We start from the raw sequence: 22,808 nt of genomic DNA, 5'->3' as shown, positions 1-22,808 counted from the left end.
ACTGCGTCCCCTTCTCTACTTATAATACACATCCCATTGAAGTGGCTGTGTGGGTTGTTCATGTCTTTCAAAGCCCAACTTATGGTGCTTGCATAAATAACACTGAAAGTTCTCTAGGTGGATCTCCAAGCCCAGCTCTTGTGTTGGATGCAAGCTGTGTTGGGGCACTGAAATAATCATTGTAAGAAGCCCAACATTGCTGAGAAAATGAGGGTTTTATGACTGTTCTCCACCTCCCTGGATATGCAACATTTCCCGCACAACATTGACACATTTTGGAAAACAGACATGGAATAAAGGGACCTGTGATAATGTCTGGATTCAAATGAGACTGGCCTCCGTTCTGCCCAAGAGGATGCAGAAATATGCCAACAGACGTGAAAGGTCCTTATTGGCGATTCTTCAAGAGAATATGTTCCCCTTCGAAGCACAGAAACTTTCTTGCTTCCAAAGCACCACTGAACCTTCACCTTGGCCCATCTCTGTCGGCAGTTCCAGGTGGTGTGAGGGAGCGATGCCAACCTTTCTGATCAAAACAATGTCCCTGCCATTCTGGAAAGTTGAACTGATTTAGCCTCTTCTAACATAGTGTCTTTTTTAAATTGTGATATAGAAAAAAAATTAAAATGGAAATTGCAAGACAATCTGATGCACTTTACATGTTCTTGTTTGTTTCAGATCTGAACTTTGCAGAAATTTCTGCTGCTGCATGAAAAATCTGCCAAGGAATTGGCTTCTTAAACTTCTAATTAATAATCTCCCTTATTAAAGCTCCCTATGTAAAGGGCGAAACACTCACCAGCGAGTATTCTATTTGGTAACATTCTGCTTTATGTCATGTGCATTTATTCAATATTGGTCACAGAGAAGAAAAAGAACTTTTTGGGTGATTGATTGGCTGTTGGTTGACTAACGGAGTGAGTGAATAGTTGATTGATTGATTGTTTGATTGATTAATTGATCGATCGATTGATTGATTAACAAAGCAGAACTAGGTTTTGTTAGATTAGGTTACCTGGTCAGATTTGATATCCATATGAATGACCAAAAAGGACAATCAGAGGCACATCTGCCACACTGAATGATTTCCTGCATCACCTCAAGTGGGAGGTGCAACTTCTTCAACATTTTACTCATCACAGATTCAAAACATCTAGTTCAACGTTTACTCCTATACACCAAATGGGCAAGAACCAGCATTCTTCTATGCCTGGGTGGGCTTCTTTGTGAGTATATAAACCGGACGTCCGAAACCCAAACTTCCCTGAACTTGCAGGACTTGTAGGGGAGAGGAAGTGGAGGCTTCCCTGAAAATTTGGCACCTCTAGGTTCCTAGGGGATATTTAATAGCATCTTAAATTAAGGATAAATTGAAAAATCAATTCATCAATTTGCATTTGGAAAAAATATTATACATTCCTATTTGTGATTTCCCAACCTTGACAAATCACCCTTTCTTTCTTCTCCATCCCTATCTCTAGTGCAGATCTCCTGCAGGAGAGGGAGTGGGAGGGTTAGCGTCTTCTACAACTCCTGGCACCCACAGAACCCTGTCGGTGTCCCCATATGGCTAATACATCAACATCATGCTAGAGCCTCCGGGACCCCAGAGCGATTCTCCGGTTCCGTTGACAGCTCTGCCAACAAGGCCACCCCAACCATCTCCAACGTTCAAGCAGAAGACGAGGCAGACGATGACTGTTTACTTCATGAGAGCAGCTCATAGCGCACGATGATGCAACACCGGGGCACGCGGGGAATCCTGACTGAGGCAATTCCCCCCCAGTGCCAGACAGCAGGATGGGGGGACCGCTTGAACCAGGCTTTCCACCCCCTCTTTCTATGCCCGGAAGACAAGGGAAGTGGGACCCAAGCAATCCCCCCCCCCCACTCCTGCTGTCTTTGGAAAGCCGGTGGGGTTGGGGGAATCGGGGTTGGGTCCCTCTTCCTTTGCCTTTCTCCTGCCTGCCTGCCTGAGCATAGAAAGATGGGGGAGGCCTGACTGAAGTCATCCCCCCCAAAACACCCGTTGTTTGCAAAGACAGCGGGGAGAATTCTTTTGGTCAGGCTTCCCCCCCCCCGGATGCCACAGGGGCAATGTGATCCCCCATGTCTGAGCAAAGTGATCCCCCCCCCGTCCTTGTAAACAGGAAGGTGGGAATCCCTCCCGGCAGCCTTTAGGAAGCCGACCGATGGGAAAATCCCTCTTCTTATGCCCCCCCCCGAGAGGAACAGCTTATCTGCGGGGGAATGAGTAAATAGAGATAGACGAAGAAACAAATATAAAAGGGTCATATTCGATGCTTCGTATTCGTCAGGGTCTCTGGACCTCAAGAATACGAGGCCACAGATGTCTGATGAAACAGGGATATTCTTTGAATATTGTGATTCATTTTCCTATTTGTTGCCTTGTCTCTTCACCGTTGGTGTTGCCTTCATGTACCTGAGAGTATGAACAGGATCCTGGGCTTTGCAACTTAGTCTGTGCAAGCTTTTTAGGCAAAATATCAAAGGAAAAGTAATAATATATTTAAGAGAAAACTATAAAAAAATTAAAATTAAAAATAAAACAAGCACATTAGAGACTGCTATATTTTGATGCCACTTTTCTTGGGCAAGTCCACATCCTGGGAAACCATATGCACTTTCTCTGCCTCTGGAGCTGCCCCTGACATGTTGGACTGAACTCAATTAATAATCAGACAAATGTGTTTGTGAAATATGCACGAGATGCCTGCCCTCTTCTCATTGTCCTCTAGGGGGAGATGTCCCTCCAATGATTTCCCTCTGTCTAATGATAATAGTACAGTGGTGCCTCGCGTGACGACGATAATTCGTTCCAGCAAAATCGCTGTAGAATGAAATCGTCCTCAAGCGAAAGTAAAAAACCCATTGAAATGCATTGAAACCCAGTTCAATGCGTTCCACTGGGTAAAATACCTCATCGTGCAGTGAAGATCCTCCTTAGGGCGGCCATTTTCCCGTGCCTGTTAAGCAAGGAATCCGTCCTAAACAGAGCAGGGAGTCATTTTGCACAGCGGGCGGACATTTTGAGAGCCGCCGATCAGCTGTTTTAAAATCGTCGTTTAGCAAAGACTCAGTTCTCGAAGCAGGGAACCAATCGTCGTAAAGTGAATTTTTCCCCATTTAAACATCGTTTTACGATCGCAATAGCGATTGCAAAAACCTCATCGTGAAGCAGATTTGTCGTGGAGCGGGGTAATCGTCAAGCTGGGCACCACTGTATTAATGTGCCATGAAGCCATTTTTTAAAAACTTATGCTGACCCTTTTCAGGGCTTTCTAGCTAGAGGACTACTCAGGATTGGTTTCTCTTTCTGAGAGCATCTGGGCATTGTGCCCCTTGCCCAAGGCCACACAGGCTGGCCATGCCCTGACCCAGTCGGCCTCTGAAGCTGTGTCCCCAGGACAGATGGCTAAACTCTCCTGCCCTAGAAGTTGACCCCTCCTCCCGCAGCCTGGCATGTGCCTGGCGTCGGACTGTGCTATGTGTCTCGACCGCCCGTCTGTTCCCAGCCTGCGTCAGTTGGCTAAACTCTCCTGCACTAGAAATGGTGGCGGGAGCTGGGATGACATCCATTGGTATCATCGGCAGAAACCTGGACAAAGTTTTTTTTAATTCTATAGTACAGGCACCCGAGGGCAGGATTGTGGGGCTATTCCTTCATGGCAAAATGGAGGCATCCAGACGTGGTGGAGATCTTTCTTCCTTCACAATCAGAAGCCACTTTCCTTTGGAGTCCTGATGCGCTTCACTAGACGCAGGGAGGGCTCTGCTTCTGTTCTGCTTGTGGGCTCCCTCAGAAGGGCAACAGGTTGTCCACTGTGGCAACTGAGTACTAAACAGAATGACCCTTTGGACCACCCCAGCAGGCCCTTCATGTGTTTTCTTGGCTCAATAACTGGGAATAACTGAGGGGGAAATGACGTCCCTTGTTCTCCATATCCAGTGGCTGAGAGTTCCCTTTGTTGCTCTCTCTGTCTCTCTTGAAAGGGCCAGGCAGAAGAGGAGTGCCAGAAGGCGTAAGGGTGTGTCCAGGACCTTTCCCCATTCCATGGGAACGTTTCTCATGGAACATTCCCCCAATTCCCTTGGCGTTCCCGGATGTGCTGCTAGGCAGCCAGGAAACCACCCACGGAGCCTCTCCCCTCAGCCCCGTTCTGAAAAAGGGTTTTTTTTTCCTCTAAAAAAACAGTCAGAGTCCCCTTCAGAGGGAGCTGCTGGTCTACATTTCTGACAACTCAAAGAATTAAAATGATCATTTTTGGAACCCAGGTAGTTTTCACACTTAGAAGAGGAACAGAAAAGGAAAGGAAAATACTCTGGGCTAATGATTGGCCACTAAGGTGGTGTCGGAGTGAAGGACTAGGTTTTTGGGACGATGGGCTAAGTTTCCTGGATGATGGACTGCTAGCAAGACACAGCTTGCACCTCACAAATTCTGTCAAATATTTCTGACTTATGACAATTCCTGACTTATGTGGTTGATACTTTGAGACTGAGGAGACTGAGGAAGAGATTATTAAGCAGTCAAGGAATAATGGTTCTTGTGGGGTTTTTTGGGATCTTTGGCCGTGTTCTGAAGGTTGTTCTTCTTAACGTTGCGCCAGTCTCTGTGGCCAGCATCTTCAGAGGACAAGAGTAGCACTCTGTGCTCTGGTGCAGTTTGTTCGGGAATTGAGTATTTATAGCTGTGGGATCACCTTTGTCCTTTTCAAGGAATATCTGATTACCTCGAATGAGTTCAGATCCCCAGGGCCAGATGAACTGCATCCAAGAGTACGGAAAGAATTGGCTGAATAACTCTCAGAACCGCTATCCATTATTTCTTGAAATCATGGATGGTTGGAGGAGGGCTAATGTTATCCCTGTCTTCAAAAAGGGCAAAAAAGGAGGGACCTGGAATCTATAGGCCAGTCAGCCTGACATCAATCCCAGGGAAATTTCTGGGACAGATTATGTAGCGGTTGCAATGCAAACATCTGAAAAAACAAAGCAGCAATAACTATAAGCACATCAGATTAATCCAATCTCAATTTTTGATTGCATAATCTCTGATAAACAGAAGGAATGCTGATTAGCAAATTAACAAGGTTTAGGCTGGATAGAACAACTCTCAGATGGATAAAAAATTGGGTACAGAATCATACTCAGAGGATGATGATTAAAGGCCCATATCAAACTAGGAAAAGCTAACCGTGCCTGGAGAGCAAATGGGCTCATCGCAGGGGCCCAGAAGATTCAATATTTTGATTAATATTTTTTAATCCCTGACTGCATGACACTCAACAATAGGCTCCAGTTAAAGGAAGTCAGACCTCTGGTTAATATCAGGAAAAGCTTCCTAAACGTTACAATTGAATGGGAATGGAACGAATTACCTCAACAGCTGGTGAGTGCGGGAACAGGGGAGGCATTTGAGAGAAATGTAGACAACCACTTGCCAGATACCCTTTGCTTAGCTTTCCTGGCCCTTTTGGGCTCCTTCCCGCTTCATGATTCTAGGATTCTGGGACCCCTCTGGGATCCTCTGCTCTGCCCACTCAACTGCTTGTGCAGAACTAAAAGTTTGCTCTGATTCTATTCAGCAAAATCACGGGGAATTCTTTCCTGGTCCTTCCTGGTCCTTGGTCAATATATATGCCTCACAGGGACCTCTCACTATACGGCCACTCTACAGCTTCTTTTCAGGATCTGGAAACACTTGTGAATTCACAAATCTAGAGAATAGAAAGTCATGTCCTCCTTCCTGGCAAACAGTGTTTGTTTTTTTTTGTTTAAGAGAGAGTGTGTTTCTTCTTTTCTCCTCTAGAATCAAGCCTGGGTCGGTGAGGAACTACAGCCCTTTACCTCCTATACTTGCTCCCCTTGTGGGTCCCTGTTCTTCTGCCCTTGGCCTTCAGGGTGGTGGTGGTTCTGCTCTACATTTCTGACAACTCAAAGCATTAAAATGTTCATGCAGTCAGAGCATGGACAGAGTTCCTACAGCAGTCCTCTGAAGATGCCGGCCACAGAGACTGGCGAAATGTCCGGAAGAAGAACCTTCAGAACACAGCCAAAGAGCCCGAAAAACCCACAACAACAATTAAAATGTATGTTCAGATGGTTGAAAGATTGGCACCTGCCACTTGGAAGGAGGCAAGAAGTGTAGCTTTTTCTTGGTCCTTTCTGATCGTTCATGCAAACATCAAACGTTCACAAGACAACTTGATTTGGCCTAGCCTCAGTTCTGCAGGCTCTATTTGAAGTGCAGTCTTGGTCAAGTTATTCCTTGACTCCGTTTGTCTCCTACTCTTCTCCACGTCGAGGGACACAAGGCGACTTCCAGATGCTTTAAAAGTTATAACTGGCAGCTGACGTCCCTCCTCCTGACTTTCGGCAAAGGTGCTTGCTAGATGATCAACGAGACACTCATTTTGCATGCAAGGGTCGGGCGGCGGTCTTCCCAAGGAGATGAAGTAGTTCCACCTCTCCTGCCGCATTTTCATACTTCAGAGGCTCTTACTTGTAAAGCCGTGAAAGGACCAAGCAACCAGATCAAAATGAAAAACCAGAAGAAAGAGTCTCTTGTGTTGTTCTTTTTTAAAAAATCCTTGTCACACCCTGATCTGGACTCTCCAGGTATGTTTGATTGTGTACTGCGGGAAGAGAGAGCTGGACAACGTGGTCCCTCACCCAAGCCAGGCAGCATCTTAGAGACCCATCAAGAGAGCCTGTGGAGTATTTTCGGGTCCCTGTGAGAGATCTCACCCAAAGCAGAAATGACATTTTCCTCCCCCCCCCCCAATTGTAGTTTGTGCATTTCGCACAGAACACCTCCATTGCCTTCTTTGACTCTGCTGGTAAGCACACACCTGCACGCACACATTGCAAGCAGAAAAAGCCAAGGTGATTCCTCAGAAGGATGAGAAACTCCCCGTCTTCTGCATTGAACAGTCCACAAAGCAAGGGGCCATTGGCATGCAAGGACGTGCAAGAGAGAGTCAAACAGATATTCAAGTCCTCTTTCAGTACGATGGGGTGTGGAGATGAATCTCACTGTTTCGAGGCAAGGAATGGTTGGAAAGTGGTGTCTTGTTTAATGTGTGGGGATAAACCAGCTCCTGGATGGCATCCCTCGCCTCTTCTGGTCCCGTGCAGTTGTGAATCCACAAGGGCTCAGGGAGGTCCTTTCTAGAGCTTGCCATGGCAGGGGCTCTGGGGTTCTTGGCACTTCTCCATTCTTATGTTGGTAAAAATTAGAAAAATTAACGTTACTTCATCCCACGGACCACCCACAAACAGTGTATAGTCTGTGGACTCCTTCGAAGATTGCCCACTGTAACGGGGATTTCTTTCCCCTCTTTTGTCTTCTAAAGGCGTCAATTCACAGCCAGCACTGACTCGGCCGATATCGGTCTCTGTGTCCCCGGGACAAAGAGTCAAACTGCCCTGCACCAGAAGCAGGGAGGGCTGGCAGGACTCTTTTCTCTGGATCCGACAGAATCCTGGGCAGGCCCCTCGGTTTGTGCACTGTGACGTTTGCAACAGCAGGGGAGAAGGGCTCCCGGATCGGTTCACGGCTTCCAAATCTGGGGACACGGGCCTTTTAACGATCAATAACGCTGAGGGGGAAGACGAGGCGGTTTATTAGTGCACTACCTGGTCAAGGCCTGCCAGCATGTTTCACAGGGAGACCTTCTGAGGGGGAACGGAGACAAGAAGCTTCCCTCATCCTCTCCACGCTGAGGAAATGAGCAGCGTCCCCGCGAAGGGCGTCCTGCCACCTGGCCACCACCGAGGGGTCTCTCAAGATCACTTGCCATGAACTCCGATTCCTATCTTCTCACAAGTCTCTGCTTGGACACCCTGAGAACGCAACGTGGGAGTCGGTCCAGCTCTTGGGAGCATTTCTGGAGGGGAAAGAAAATGCACCCAAACGCTTTCCATCCCATGAATGCTTTTGGAAAATGAGCAGGGCTCTACCTGTACATCTGGAAATACCCTTCAGTCTTGCGGGAAGAGTGTAGAGATCCTGGCTGAAGTGGGGGATGAATAAATCCTTTTCCTCAGGCCGTCACACGGTCGCTGTCCCTGAGCTAGAAGGGGAAAACCTCCTTCTCCACAGCCAGTATGACCCGGAGCCACTGGTTCATGGGCATCAGAAAAAAAACAGGATAGAGTTTTCTTTTCTATTTTTTATTTCAACATATAAATCTACAAACTACAACAAAATACAGTAACAAAAATAAAAATAACATATACCCCCTCCCCCCTTTTGAGGACAGAGATTCCAACCTCATTTAAGTCCCGAATTTACCAAGATTCCAGAGAGCATTGAAAAAAAAACACATAAATCATGTTGTATTGATCTGTCCCTGGGCCCAAACATATATGAAGTTCCAGCTTTGCATCGTCCTTTTGTTGTTCTTCTCGTGCTTCTGAGAGTGTGTCCATTTCTGTCCAACAGCTTCATCAGGGACTCGTCCCTCGTAGTCCAGCAGTCCAGCCAATCCAGCCAGTCAGTGCAGCCATTCCGGCCAGTCCGTCCAGCCAGTCCAGTCAGTCCCGTCCAGCCAGGTCAGTCCTGCCAGACCAGCCAGGCAGTCCGGCCAGGCCAGCCAGCCAGGCCAGCTGGTCCAGCCAGCCAGTTCAGCCAGTCCTGTCCAGCCAGTCCAGCCAGTCCAGCCAGTCCGGCCAGTCCAGCCAGCCAGTCCAGCCAGTCCAGTCCCGCCAGTCCGGCCAGTCCAGCCAGTCTAGTCCAGCCAGACCAGCCAGTCCAGCCAGCCAGTCCAGCCAGTCTAATCCAGCCAGTCCAGTCCAGCAAGTCCAGCCAGTCCGGCCAGTCCAGCCAGCCAGTCCAGTCCAGCCAGCCAGTCCGGCCAGCCAGTCCGGCCAGTCCAGCCAGCCAGTCCAGCCAGTCCGGCCAGCCAGTCCGGCCAGCCAGTCCAGCCAGCCAGTCCAGCTAGTCCAGCCAGCCAGTTCAGCCAGTCCTGTCCAGCCAGTCCAGCCAGTCCGGCCAGTCCAGCCAGCCAGTCCAGCCAGTCCAGTCCCACCAGTCCGGCCAGTCCAGCCAGTCTAGTCCAGCCAGACCAGCCAGTCCAGCCAGCCAGTCCAGCCAGTCTAATCCAGCCAGTCCAGTCCAGCAAGTCCAGCCAGTCCGGCCAGTCCAGCCAGCCAGTCCAGTCCAGCCCAGCCAGTCCGGCCAGCCAGTCCGGCCAGTCCAGCCAGCCAGTCCAGCCAGTCCGGCCAGCCAGTCCGGCCAGCCAGTCCAGCCAGCCAGTCCAGCTAGTCCAGCCAGCCAGTTCAGCCAGTCCTGTCCAGCCAGTCCAGCCAGTCCGGCCAGTCCAGCCAGCCAGTCCAGCCAGTCCAGTCCAGCCAGTCCGGCCAGTCCAGCCAGTCTAGTCCAGCCAGACCAGCCAGTCCAGCCAGCCAGTCCAGCCAGTCTAATCCAGCCAGTCCAGTCCAGCAAGTCCAGCCAGTCCGGCCAGTCCAGCCAGCCAGTCCAGTCCAGCCCAGCCAGCCAGTCCGGCCAGTCCAGCCAGTCCAGTCTAGCCAGAACAGCCAACCAGTCCAGCCAGTCTAATCCAGCCAGTCCAGTCCAGCAAGTCCTGCCAGTCCAGCTAGTCCAGCCACCCAGTCCACCCAGCCAGTCCAGCCAGCCAGCCAGTCCAGCCAGCCAGCCAGTCTAGACTAGTTGGCTGGCTGGACTTGCTGGCTGGACTGGCTGGACTGGACTGGCTGGACTGGGTGGCTGGACTGACTGGTCTTCTTGGTCTGGCTTGACACGTTTGCTGGTCTGGAGGTCTGGATGGCTGGACTGGCTGGTTAAGATGGGGAGCCTGTATTAAAGAGAAGGAAAATAAAAGAAAATAAAGATGTGGAAAATTTTAATTTAGGCGCTTTGCCGTCCTTGGTGGGCAGCTCAGACTGAACTGCCAACTCTAGGAAAACCTCTTTCTTGCTCTTACCTGGTTTTTCTTTCTCCTCCCCTTCAAGTGTCTGGATCCTCGACGATGTCCTGTGTCTCCTGTGTGAAAACATAATATCAGGATATTAGGAGGCCGCGTGCAAAGAAATAGGTGTCGGCTACCTTCCTAGCATGTTGTGTCTGCGTAGATGATGTTTTAATAATCGGAAGGTCTTTTAAAACACACCTTGACTTGTACAGAAGGGGCCCCTTCTGATGGGTGGGTGGGCAGGGGCTGTGGCCCCTCGGACCCCCAACACGCCCTGAACCCTCTTTCCCTCCCTTTCCTCGGCTGGCAGCACTTGCTGCTTTGCTGTTCATCTGGTTCATTGGATGATCATTACCTGGAGCAGTTGATCTAACGTCTCCATCACAAAATCCTCCTCACTGCCGATGCTGTTCTCTGAGGACAACTACGAAAAAGAAGGATTGGTGAAAGGAGAACCAGGACTCAAGCCAAAGACCTTTTGAGACCCCTATTTTTAGGAGCCTTTGTATGTAGGAGGAGGAGAGAGGCAGCTGGGCTCCCAGTCACTGCAGGTAAAACCCCTCCTCCTCCTCCTCTTACCTGCGCCCCACCTCCCAGGATCCACCGGCTGCGTCCATGCAGTGCTTTCCGGTAAGGGAACGGCTGCTGCCCAGACCCCATTGGGGGGGGGCAGGGGGACTGGAAGGAAAGCAGGTCAAACTTACCCAACTGAAGGAATCCTCCTCCAGCCTCCTAGGGGCGCGATGGTGAGGGACCTCCAGGAGACTAGGAGAAAAAGCCCACCCAAGAGATGAGAACAGGCCATCCGAAGGGGGCTCCTGCTCGGGAGAGCCCTCTCCCACCCAGCAGGGCAGCAGTGGCCGGCCTCCTCTTGAGGGGCTCCTCCCGATCCTCCTGCCAAAGGTAGACTCCCTCTGAATACAGAGGCTCCCTTTCCTTCTTGCAGCCATGAACTGGGTGCGAGACCTGCCCTGCCAGCTGGGAGGAGGTTGGCCAAGGGCCAGCCCTCTTTCCCGGGAGGGAGCTAGAAAGCTGGACAGAAGGCGTTGGACATGTGCAAGTCTAGCCCCTCCCCTTGTTCTGAAGCCTGGGGGGGGGATCTCTGAACGAAACCAAGCCACCCCTTCCGGTCCCTTCGGCTGACTCACTTTTCCGCTGAGTCCAACAGGATTTCCAAGCTGTCCCGCCGGCTCAGGGGAGGTTGGACTGCCAAGGAATCCTGTGGATGAAAGAGAGGCATGAAGCGGAGGAAGTTTGGACCCTTCCCCAGAAGCCCACCTCCCTCTGGACGTCAGGGATGTCCCCCCTTTTCCTCTTCCCCGAGGAGGAAGAAGGAGAAGCCATGACTTCCACCTTACCCAGGGGGAGGGAGCCGTCAAATGGGTGTCCTTTCCCTGCAGACGACGGGGAATGTCCTCCTTCCCGACCAGGCTATGGGAAGAGGGCACAACAGGTCAGCAAGAGGAGGCAGGAGTGCCCGCCCTCCCGTCATTAGCCCCGGTTCCTCTTTCGACCTCCTGGGCTCTGCTTCCAATATCTACACTCCCCTCCCATCCTCTCCTTTCCACCCACTGGGAGACCCCCAGGAACCAGCTTTCGGAAAGGGTTCCTCTCCCCCCCCCCAGCCTTTGCCTGACCACCCCTGCGTTTGTCCTAGCTATGAGGGTGGTGGGGAGGGAGGTCTGGGGGTCCTGTGGCGGGCACGTCCGTCCACCCAGGGAATCCCTTCCCGTCCCTTTGCAGAAAAGGGACTACCTTTCCACAGTGGCTTCTTCCACTGGAGCCACGTTCTGGCTCTTCTGCTCCACGTCCTGGGAACCCTGTCGATGAAAGAGAGTCATGAACGGGACGATGTTCGGACTCTCCCCCAGAATCCCACCAGCCTCTCAGGTCCCAAAGGGGTTCCCCCAAGAGCCCCATGTCCAGCGCACGGCTCTCGTCTCTTCTCGATGAGGAGACATCATCTCATCCATACCGAGGCGACGGGGAGAGGCTCCAACAGAGTCTCTTCTTCCTCCTCCTCCTCCTCCTCCAGGTGACTGTCTTCGCTGACTGTGCTGTGGAACGAAGAGAACATTGGGTCAGGTCAGAAGGTGAAGCCATCTGAGCCCCACAGGATGAACCTGGAGCTCCAGCCACAGGTAGCCCCTTTGCCTGATCCGTCCCCCGCACTTCTCCTGGCTCTCAGGTTGACCGGAGACCCTGGGGGTTGCCTGTCGGGCACGTGGGCCAAACCAGGGCACCCCTTCTGGTCCCTTCGGCTGGCTCACCTTTCTGCTGAGGCCAACAGGGATCCCAAACTGCTCTGCCGGCTCAGGGAAGGTTGGACAGCCAAGGAATCCTGTCGATGAACCGGAGGAGATTTGGACTCTTTCCCCAGAAGCCCACCTCCTTCTGGAGTCCGGGAGGTCCCCCCATTTTGCCCCGGGAGCCCCCTTTCCCAGGGCAAAGCCACCCGCCGCACTCCTTACGGAAGAGTCGTTCGAATCGCGGAGACTGGTCTCCGGCTGAGACTGGCCAGCCTTCTGCTGCTCCTTGACCCTGAGAGGAGAAAAAGACATGACAGATCAGCCCCCCCCAAGAATGCAGTGCCCCCCCCGATCACCAGAGGTGGAAATTGAGTTCTCCTTGGACCTGTGGTGGTCCCTCCCCTCCTTCCTGCCCTCCAAGCCCTCTGAGCCTCCCCCTCCTCCTTCAACTGATGGCCTTCTCTGACTTCCCTGAAGGAAGAAGATGCTCCAGGTCAGGTGCAGAAGCTGAGACCTACGGGATGAACCTGGGGCTCCAGCCACAGGTAGCCCCTTTGCCTGATCCTCCCCCCTCCTCGCCCTTGTCCTGGCTCTCAGGTTGATGGCAGAACCTCATGGTTGCCTGTCGGGCACGTGGGCCAAACCAGGACAGTCCTTCCCTTCCCATCGCACGGAGGAGAGTACCTTTCTGCACTGGTTTTCACCACCAGGGTCCAGTTGCTCAGCAAGCCCCGAGGCTCAAGAAGGTTGGCGTCATGGGAATCCTGGAAATAAAAGGGAATCATGAAGCAGAGGACGTTCCGACCCTCCGGCAGAAGCCCGCTTCCCTCTGGAGTCGGGGAGGTCCCCCCTTGTCCTCTTCCCCCAGGAGCCCTCTTTCCTAGGGGAAAACCGCCCGCCACCCTTTCCTGCTTATCCTCCATGAACAGCATTGCAGTGAGGAAAGGGCTGCTGCCCAAACCCCATCGGGGACAGGGGGGCTGGAAGGAAAGCAGGTCTCACTTACCCAAGTGAAGGCATCCTCCTCCAGCCTCCTTGGGTGAGGGACCTGCAGGAGACTAGGAGAAGAAGCCCACCCAAGAGGTGAGAACAGGACATCGGAAGGGGCTTCCTGGTCGGGGGAGCCCTTTTCAGCCCAGCAGGACAGCAGTGGACGGCCTCCCCCCGAGGGGCTCCTCCCGATCCTCCTGCCAAAGGTAGACTCCCTCTGAATAGAGAGGCTCCCTTTCCTTCTTGCGAGACCTGCACTGCCAGCTGGGAGGAAGTTGGCCAAGGTCCAGCCCTCTTTCCCGGGAGGGAGCTAGAAAGCTGGATGGAAGGTGTTGGACGTGTGCAAGGCCAGTCGAGCCCCTCCACTTGCTCTGGAGTCTGGGGGTGTCTCTGAACCGAAATAAGCCACCCATTCCGGTCCCTTCGTCTGACTCACTTTTCTGCTGATATCAACGAGGAACCCAAGCTGCTCCGTGGGGTCAGGGGAGGTTGGACTGCCAAGGAATCCTGTCGATGAAAGAGAGGCATGAAATGGAGGACATTACGACCTTGCGCCAGAAGGCCACCCCCCTCTGGAGTCAGGGAGGTCACCCCCCTTTCCCTCTTCCCCCGGGAGCCCCCTTTCCCAGGGCAAAGCCAGTCGCTGCCCTCCTTACTGAGGAAATCTTCAAATCCCCAAGTCTGGGCCCTGGCTGAGAGTGGCCTGCCTTCCGCTGTTCCTTGACCCTGAGAGAAGAAAAAGACATGACGGGTCAGCCCCCCAAGAGACTTCAGCCCCCCCTCCCAGATCGGCTGAGGTGGAAATCAAGTTCTCCCCGAACCTGTGGGGGTCCCTCCCTTCCTTCCCGCCCTCCAAGTCCTCTGAGCCTCCCCCACCCGGAGAGGGAATCGGACCGATCTGGATTTTTCCCCTCTTTCTTGGCTTCCTCCCTTCGGAGCCACTCCGTCCCTTCTTTTCTCAGCCGATGGGAAACCCAGTGTGTGTCCAATGGAGGCTCCTGGAGGTCAGGGACCTGCGTTCGGATCGGTTCTAGGAAGTACCGGGGAGGGCAGCCCATCGGCTCTTTGGGGTCCTACCTCGCAGGTGGGGCGGGGGGCTGCTCCTCTTCAGGGGTCGCTCGCCAGCAGGCGCAGAGGCACCTCCTCAGACGCTGGCAGAGAGAAAGAGAAGCCAGAAATTCAAGTTGAAGAAAAGAATAAGAATAGCAGCAGATGCAGCAGCAGCAGCAGCAGCAGCAGCAGCAACAACAACAACAACAACAACAACAACAACAACAACAACAACAACAACAACAACAACAACAACAAAAAACATCCAGTATGTCAAGGGGTCCGCTTGGTTGGAGAGCACTAAAGGTCACTACTAAGGATCCCTCTGGATGGAGAGGTGACCCTTTTGTATCAATGGGGACATTTTAGGTTCTCCTAACTCTCTGTCTCTCCCTCTCCATTTTTAAAAATTGGCAGCGGGTGTTTTGTCATTTATTTCCTAGGTTTCTTTCTCAATTAAAAATAAACGTTAACATTTTCACAAATGAATGAATTTGGGGAAGCAATAGCCACGCCATGCAGCCCCCCTCCAAGCAGGAAGGCCAAACTCTCCCCCCCCTCGGCAGCCGGTCACTTGGAGAAGCCTTCGGGGGGGGGGTCCTGCAGCCAGGAGATTTCTCCGAGGGGGCGGAGAGAAAGGGGGCTTTGCCAACTCGGGGAACCCCTTTCCCAGATCAGAGAAAAGTTGCTGCAAAGCAGGAGGGGCCAAAGGCATCCCTGGGACATTCGTGGGGGGACGGTTGCTGTTCTTTGGCTCTGCTGGGGGGGAGGTTGTTGAGAAAGCCACCTTTCCATTTCTCAGGGGCTCCAGGACCAACGAGCAGGTTGGGGGCCAGACTCCCCCCCCATCCTTCTTCCCACCAGGAGGCCCCTTTCCCAGAGCAAAGCCACCCGCCTCCCTCCTTACCGAACAGACCTCCAAATCTCCAAGACTCGACTCTGGCTGATGTTGGCCGGCCTTCTGCTGTTCCTTGACCCTGAAAGAAGAAAAAGACATGACGGGTAAGACCCCCCAAGAGAATGCAGTGCCCCCCACCCAGATGGGCTGAGGTGGAAATCAAGTTCTCCCCTAACCTGTGGAGGTCCCTCCCCTCCATCCTGCCCTCCAAGTCCTCTGAGCCTACCCCACCCGGAGAGGGAAGTCGGAGCGATTTGGCTTTTTCTCCTCTTTCCTCCATTCAGAGCTCCTCCTCCCCTTCTTTTCTCAGCAGGTGAGAAACCAGGTGGGTTTCCACTGGAGGCTCCTGGAGGGCAGGGACCTGGGTTCGGTCCGGTTCTGGAAAATGCTGGGGAGGGCAGCACTTCAGCCCTTTGGGGTCCTACCTCGCAGGTGGGGCGGGGAGGTGCTCCTCTTCAGGGGTCCCTCGGCAGCAGGAGCAGAGGCACCTCCTCAGACGCTGGCAGAGAGAAAGAAAAGCCAGAAATTCAGGTTGAAGGCAACAACAACAACAACAACAACTACAACTACAACTACAACTACAACAACAACAGCCAGGATCTCAAGGGGTCTGCTTGGTGGAGATCATTAAAAATTACTACTAAGTGTGGGAAAATTGTATGCCTTTATAATGATCCCTCTGGATTGAGAGGTGACCCTTTTGTATCAATGATGAGATTTTAGGTTCCCTTAACTTTATCTCTCAGTCTCTCCCTCTCCATTTTTAAAATTTGAGTAGGGGGTGTTCTGACGTTTATTTCCTAGGTTTATTTTTCAAATAAAAATAAATTTTAACATTTTAACGAATGAATGAATTTGGGGAAGCAAGAGCTATGCCACAAAGCCCCCCTCCAAGCAGGAAGGCCAAACTCCCCCCCCTCGGCAGCCGGTCACTTGGAGAAGCCTTGGGGGGGGATCCTCCAGCCAGGAGGTTTCCTCGAGGGGGCGGAGAGGAAGGGGGGCTTTGCCAACTCGGGGAACCCCTTTCCCAGGTCAGAGAAAAGTGGCTGCAAAGCAGGAGGGGCCAAAGGCATCCCCGGGACGGTTGCTGTTTTTTATTGGGGGGGCAGTTATTGAGAAAGCCGCCTTTCCATTTCTTAAGGACTCCAGGACCAACAAGCAGGTTGGGGACTAGACCGCCCCCCCTAGCACCCCGAAAAGAGCAAAGCGACACCCAAGGGGGCTGCTGCCGTTTCCCCTCTCCTTCAGGGCAGTCTCTCTGCTGGCCAGGGCTGGCAGCATAAAAGGGGGGCCCTGGCCCAGCCCTTCTTCCTGCCCCACAACCCCTCCTGGACTCGCACCCGGAAGACGCGAGCGATTCTCCTTCCTGCCATCGCTGGGACTGGATGCTCGTTTGGCGGGGACCACCCTCGTGCTCAAAACCGAGCCACCGAAAGAGGATCCCCAGGAGAGACCTCCCTTGGTGACCCTGCCTTAAGCACAAATGACCGGTTGCCCGTGCTGGCCCAGAACCCTGTCGCCCGGGCAACCCTGTCAACAACCCCGGCTATGGAACCTGGCAAAAAACCTCCATGTTTTTGAATAAAAACACATCTCTGCTCCCAAAGGGCTTCAGGGGTGGGGATGCTGGTGGGGCTGCCAACCGCTTTCCTAGCCTGGCTCCTGTGCTTAAGAAGCCCCGTTGCCTCTGGAGCCGTCTCCCTTCTCCCAGACCCCAAACCCCACTTACTCCTCCTCCTCTCCCAAAGCTAAGAGGCAACCGATGATGCAAATCAGCCTTTGCACCACAGACAGGCAAGATAACCCACAGAAATGGGTTGCCTTCAACAAAACAAAACCGAGTAGCAAAAATGAAAGATGAAAGATGCAAGCGACAAGCATTTGCAGACGATTTGCTATTTATCTTGGAAGATCTACAGGAACCAACCCCAACATTAATAGAAAATATTAAGGAATAGGGAGAAATACCAGGACTCAAAATCAACAACGAGAAAACAAAAATTCTAATAACAAAGCAAAAAAACAAACAAACACCACTATCTATCGGAAATCTCAGTTACAAAAACTTACAAAGATTAAATATTTGGGACTATACCATGTTCGCCCCCAAATTAGACAGGGTCTTATATTAATGTTTGCTCCAAAAAGGCATTAGGGCTTATTTTCTGGGGATGTTTATTTTACAGTCATGTCATCTTCTTCTGGTTGCTGCACAATGCTGCACAATGGTGGATGGCGGGGTTTCACTTAAACAGGGCTTATATTACGAGCATCCTGAAAAATCATACTAGGGCTTATTTTCAGGATAGGGCTCATTTTTGGGGAAGCAGATTATTTAACCGCAAGATGTGCAATCATCAAAGAAGTCAACTATGTCAAATTACTTAAACAAATAAAATTGGACTTGGAAAATTGGAAGAACTTAAGATAAAGGTAAAGGTTCCCCTTGACATTTAGTCCAGTTGTGTCTGACTGTAGGGTGTGGTGCTCATCCCCATCTCCAGTCCATAGAGCCAGCGTTTGTCCAAGGACAGTTTCCATGGTCACGTGGCCAGAGAACGCCGTGACCTTCCCGCTGTGGTGGTACCTATTTATCTACTCCCATTTACATGCTTTCGAACGGCTAGATTGGCAGGAGCTACAACAGCAACAGCCAGGATCTCAAGGGGTCTGCTTGGTGGAGAGCATTAAAAATTACTACTAAGGATCCCTCTGGATGGAGAGGTGACCCTTTGTATCAATGGGGAGATTTTAGGTTCCCTTAACTTTATCTCTCAGTCTCTCCCTCTGCATTTTTAAAATGGGGGGGGGGTGTTCTGACATTTATTTCCTAGTTTATTTTTCAATTAAAAATGAATTTTTAAACATTTTTACGAATGAATGAATTTGGGGAAGCAAGAGCCACGCCATGCAGCCCCCCTCCAAGCAGGGAGGCCACCCCCCCCTCGGCAGCCGGTCACTCAGAGAAGCCTTGTGGGGGGGGGGGGGTCCTGCAGCCAGGAGGTCCCTTTGAGAGGAAAGAGAGGAAGGGGGGCTTTGCTGACTCGAGGAACCCCTTTCCCAGATGAGAGAAAAGTGGCTGCAAAGCAGGAGGGGCCAAAGGTAGGGTTGCCAGATACATGGGTGCCAAAAGGAGGACATAGAGAGACAAAAAGGAGGACAAAGGAGGACGTACTGTATTGCATGTTTCATTTGAATCATTCCAGATTAAACCCACAATCAATACAATTTTATTACAATAGCTGCCAATAAATGTCTTAGTGAACCAACCAAGAAACAGTCATGATAAAAAAATTAAAATAAATTCAATAGAGGCTATTTTTCAAAATACTGGGGGTGGGCGGGCAGGTGGGGGGGGGGAAAGCCAGGGGGAAGGGGGTCCTTCAACCTCTCTCCATCCATCCACAATTATAACATAAAATATACAAAAGCCTGACATTTTAAAGGTTTTTATCTTTGCCAGCCTGACGGAGGACATTAGGCTAAAAAGGAGGACATGTCCTCCTTTGGCCTGACATCTGGCAACCCTAGCCAAAGACATCCCCGGGACATTTGTGGGGGGAGGGTTGTTGTTCTTTGGCTCTGGTGGGGGGGCGGTTCTTGAGAAAGCCGCCTTTCCATTTCTCGGGGACTCCAGGACCAACGAGCAGGTTGGGGACCAGATTTCCCCCCCTCTGTGCTCCCCGAAAGGAGCAAAGCGACACCCAAGGGGGCTGCTGCCGTTTCCCCTCTCCTTCAGGGCTGTCTCTCTGCTGGCCGGGGGGCCAGGAGCCAAAAAAGGGGGCCCTCGCCCAGCCCTCCCGCCTGCCCCACAACCCCTCCTGTGGTCTCTTACCTGGAACACACGAGCGATTCTCCTTCCTGCCATCGCTGGGGCTGGATGCTCCTTTGGCGGGGGCAGTCCTTGTGCCAAAAAGCGAGTCACTGAGAGAGGATCCCCGGGAGAGACCTCCCTTGGTGACCCTGCCTTGAGCACAAATGACCGTTGGCCCCGGACTGGCCCGGAACCCTGTCGCCCGGGCAACCCTGTCAACAACCCTGGCTATGGAACCCGGCAAAGAACCTCCATGTTTTTGAATAAAAACACATCTCTGCTCCCAAAGGGCTTCAGGGGTGGGGCTGCCGGTGGGGCTGCCAACTGCTTTCCCCGCCCGGCTCCTGTGTCTCCCTTCTCCCAGACCCCAAACCCCACGTCCTCCTCCTCCTCCTCCTCCTCCTGGCTTCCCTCCTCCTCCTCCTGGGCCACTGGGCGCTTCTGGTGACCCTTCCCGGCTAGCCTAGGGGGGGAAATTCATCCCCAGCCTCTCCCAGAAGGGAGGCTCCAGAGGCAGGAGGGGCTGGTCCAGGATATCGGGCTGGGCTGAGAGGGGGGGCAGCCATCCTTCTTCCCACCAGGAGGGCCGGTTCCTCAAAAAGATTCCTCTACCTGTTTTGCACTTTCCAAGATTGCCCTTTCATGCTGTCTAGGACATTTTCTCCCGAGCAAGGCGAGTTGAAATATTTTAAATCAAGAAATAAATGATCCAAATTTCTGAATCTGTTTCTTTGCTTTGTTCACTCCTGCCTTTTTTTCTCTCCCACAAACTCCATCGGCCCTTCACCATTCCTTAAATTTAGCCTCACAACATAGTTTGTGAGAAAGGCCAGCCTGAGGGAAAACTGCAAGGCCGGCGTCAGCCACAGAGTCTGATGGGTCACTGGGGACTAGAAGCATGATTTTCCAGCCCTAGACCACGGGCCTAACCAGTCCACTTCAATGCCTCAAGATGAAACACGCTTTATCATGGATACCATCAAAGGTCTTAGAGCAAGCAGTGGCTCTTTTGGGGGTTTCATGGAGGCACTTCCTCAGCCCAGCTGATGTCCACCTCTTCAACATTTGATTGGATTCCACTCTGGTTTTTTAAACGTAAGCTTTCGAGAACTGCAAAATATCCCTTAAACCTCTGAGTTCCAGTCCACACAAAGCCAAGACAATGTGGTAGGCTTTTAGCCACCACAGGTCTCTAGGCGCAATCCTTGAAAGGCAAGCGTCCCTCTCCCTGGGAATTTCTGGACTGGGAGGAAAAGCAGCTTCCCCCATTTCTGACTTTTGCATGAGCTGAGAACCGGGTCGCAGCAAACTCATTCGCGGATGTAGTTCTTGAGGTTTGTGTTGCAAAACCAGATTCACAAGATCAAGGGGAAAATCAGGGAGTCCCTTTGGGTGGAGATCCCGAGAGCAAAGGTGTTTTCAAAGGGATCCCAAAGTGAGCAGAGTCCAAGAACGAAGCCACCAGTCATTCTAACGAAACAAAACAAAAAGCAAAGCGAAACAAAGCGGTCTGCTCTCCTCCACCCTTGCGATTCCTGGGCTCCTTGGCCTTTCCCCCCTCAATGTCAACCTTTGGTGTAGCCAGGATACTGGCCCCCAGCTTGGCCTGAGCATAAGGAAGCCAGAATGATTATCCACACCAACCTGCTTTTCATCACCAAAACCCTTCTCTCTTTTCCCCAACCAGCAAAAGCTTCCTCCAGAAACCTCTGCCCTTTGCTGTGCGTAACTCCCCAGATTTCATCCCTGCCCTTAAAAGTTGTGGGGGGGGCATTAGATATTTGAGGGAAGGGTGGGTTTATTTTCAGAAGTCATTTACTTCACAGATGGGCACATCCTGCCAGCTCAGGAACAGTGCATTTGATAGAAATGCAAAAGGGATTAAGATGGGCTTTGGGATCAGAACCAGTTTTATGCTTCCTTACAAACTGGATCTTAAATTGAGGCCACTGTTTCGTGATCTGTATCTCTTACGTTATATGCATCTTTTTGATCCTTCTCTCTCTTTCTGTGTGTGTGTGTGTTTGTGTGCCGCTTTGCTTTAGAAAGGAAAAGATACTAGTTTTTCACAGAGGTATTTTGCAAAAATGTTTATTGGAGGGGAAGCATTTCTGCTCTTACTCTCAAACTGGACATGAGAAATCAGGTATAGGTGAATGAAGAACAAGTCACTTGGAAATATTTCTTTAGATTCCCAACACATATACACAAGAGAACAGTCCAGGGACGCTTCTGAGATTTTTTAAAAATTTTTTTAATATGATTAGAGATGGGGGAAAAGACCAGAAACAATACTTGTCTCTCTCCCACTGTCGTGATTCAGAGTCTTTGCAGCTGCGAGTCTGCCATTTTCCCTGCAGAAGAGCAGAAAAAGAGGTTGAGGAGCATTTCCCTTCATTCATGAAGGGGAGAAAGGCTTGCAAAAAACAACTGCCCCAGAAAAGCGGCCCTTTTCTCTGCCATGATGCGCAGGATACAGAGAGATCCAGGGAGGACTGCGAGACCCTGTCACCGTCTCTGAACAAGTGCTGGTTTTGCAAGCAGAGTCTCCAGGGTGGAATTCCCGGTGCCTCCAAATAAAGCTTTTGGGGTTCTCAGAGACCCGAGCAAAGAGCAACCCACCTCAAGGTCCTTCGGGGGGGGGCTGCCTGGATCAAGAGCCCAGGATTTTCATGGGTGAGAATCTGACCACCGTCCATTGCACGCTTCAGCATCAAGGAATCCCACCAAAAAGAGGACGACTGATGGCTGATTGGGCAGGTGTAGCAGGTAGCATTGATCATCACACACACACACACACACTTCCAAAACGTTCTCAATGCTACCTTTCAAAACTGCAAATCTGGACCCAAAATTACCTGCCCCCCCTTTCCCCAAACTTGCAGGCCCTCCTTTCCGCTCTCAGGAGCCTTGACAGCCACCGAGGGTCTGCCTTCCAAGGAGTTGCCGGTTCTCCTCCGAATTGAGTCCGATGTTTCCAAAAAGGGGCTTAGAAGCTGAAGGAATTTGTCTGCTCCCCTCCCCCGATACCCACCCCCCAAATCTCAGGCTGAGGGGTTTTACCTATGGTGCCTTTGGTGGTGTCCTACAGAGATCTGTGGGCAGAAAGAGAAGGGTCATGATCCAGAGACAAGACAGAGTGGGGCCAAGGCCGGGCGCCCGCCTCCTCTCACTCCCCTCCCCTCTCCTTGCTTCTGGGCTAACTCTGGGGCCATCTTCTTCCTCCTCCTCCTCCTCCTCCTCCTCTGAGTAGACCATACAAATTGGCAGTGCTCTTTACCTGCTTTGCGGAGAGGGAAAAGCCATTCTGGGTTAAACCCCAACTTTTTTGTCCAGGCACGAAATTCCCGCTCTGCTTTTCTGGGAACTTTCTTCCTCCTGCCTGAAGGCAACAATGTAATAGTTGGGGAAGGAGGAGGGCAGGGGATGGAGAGATGGGTTGGGGGGGGCTCAGGATGTCCTGAAGCCCCTCCCTGCGCAGCCTCCTGGGAGGAGGAGGGACCAGTGGTGGAGAGAGAGAGAGAGAGAGAGAATCACATCATCAAAGTTTGAGGAGTCCAGTCTGACCGCTGGGTTGTCTGACCTCCCTGGTCCTGTGTTGAGACCCAGAGCCCCAGGCGGCCGGTGGGGCATCCCCAGATGTGGGGGGCAACGAGATCAGGCTTGCAGCCCAGGCTCCTCCCTCGCGCCCTACAAGCCCCGTGCTCGGGAGGAGTCTCAGGGGAGGCAGGTGGGTGGTGCCCCCACTTTGTGCCTTGGCCACGTACCGTTCAGATGCAGGAGGGTCAGGTTCCCGCTCACGTAGTGTGTAATTTGGTAAGTGTCGTAATCCGTGGACACCACGTGCA

The 22,808-nt window shown here is 51.9% G+C and overlaps 1 protein-coding gene and 1 long non-coding RNA gene across 2 annotated transcripts; both read right to left on the bottom strand.

The window, feature by feature from the left end:
* Positions 1-9,545: 9,545 nt before the first annotated feature.
* On the bottom strand, positions 9,546-15,345 carry LOC140702620 (uncharacterized). The gene is made up of 17 exons (XM_078381918.1): positions 15,323-15,345; positions 15,156-15,225; positions 14,276-14,349; positions 13,855-13,924; positions 13,635-13,705; positions 13,215-13,266; positions 12,893-12,972; positions 12,431-12,500; positions 12,230-12,300; positions 11,935-12,016; positions 11,715-11,779; positions 11,318-11,390; positions 11,108-11,178; positions 10,664-10,724; positions 10,315-10,383; positions 9,972-10,030; positions 9,546-9,842 (listed from the first exon to the last, which is right to left on the bottom strand). Exons 1-16 carry the CDS (start codon positions 15,343-15,345, stop codon positions 9,995-9,997), a joined length of 1,038 nt encoding a protein of 345 aa, XP_078238044.1. The 3' UTR covers positions 9,546-9,842; positions 9,972-9,994.
* A 5,901-nt stretch (positions 15,346-21,246) lies between these two features.
* Positions 21,247-22,393, bottom strand: LOC140702690 (uncharacterized). The gene is made up of 3 exons (XR_012081923.2): positions 22,241-22,393; positions 22,024-22,055; positions 21,247-21,314 (listed from the first exon to the last, which is right to left on the bottom strand). It is a non-coding gene; the product is annotated as an uncharacterized LOC140702690 (long non-coding RNA).
* Between the last annotated feature and the right edge of the window lie 415 nt (positions 22,394-22,808).

The sequence above is a fragment of the Pogona vitticeps genome, chromosome 14 (genome assembly GCF_051106095.1).
Source record: "Pogona vitticeps strain Pit_001003342236 chromosome 14, PviZW2.1, whole genome shotgun sequence".
NCBI classification, from domain to species: Eukaryota; Metazoa; Chordata; class Lepidosauria; order Squamata; family Agamidae; genus Pogona; species Pogona vitticeps.
This window is presented reverse-complemented; position numbering and strand designations above follow the sequence as displayed.

Bases quoted from the DNA above. Each gene is read 5' to 3' on its own strand.
- LOC140702620 (XM_078381918.1), bottom strand. From the start codon at position 15,345: ATGGAGGGGAGGGACCTCCACAG. The intron at 14,350-15,155 runs GTAAGGAGGGAG...TCTCTCTGCCAG, and splicing joins GAGATTTGGAGGTCTGTTCG to CGTCTGAGGAGGTGCCTCTG. The intron at 12,973-13,214 runs GTAAGTGAGACC...TTTTATTTCCAG, and splicing joins AGGAGGATGCCTTCACTTGG to GATTCCCATGACGCCAACCT.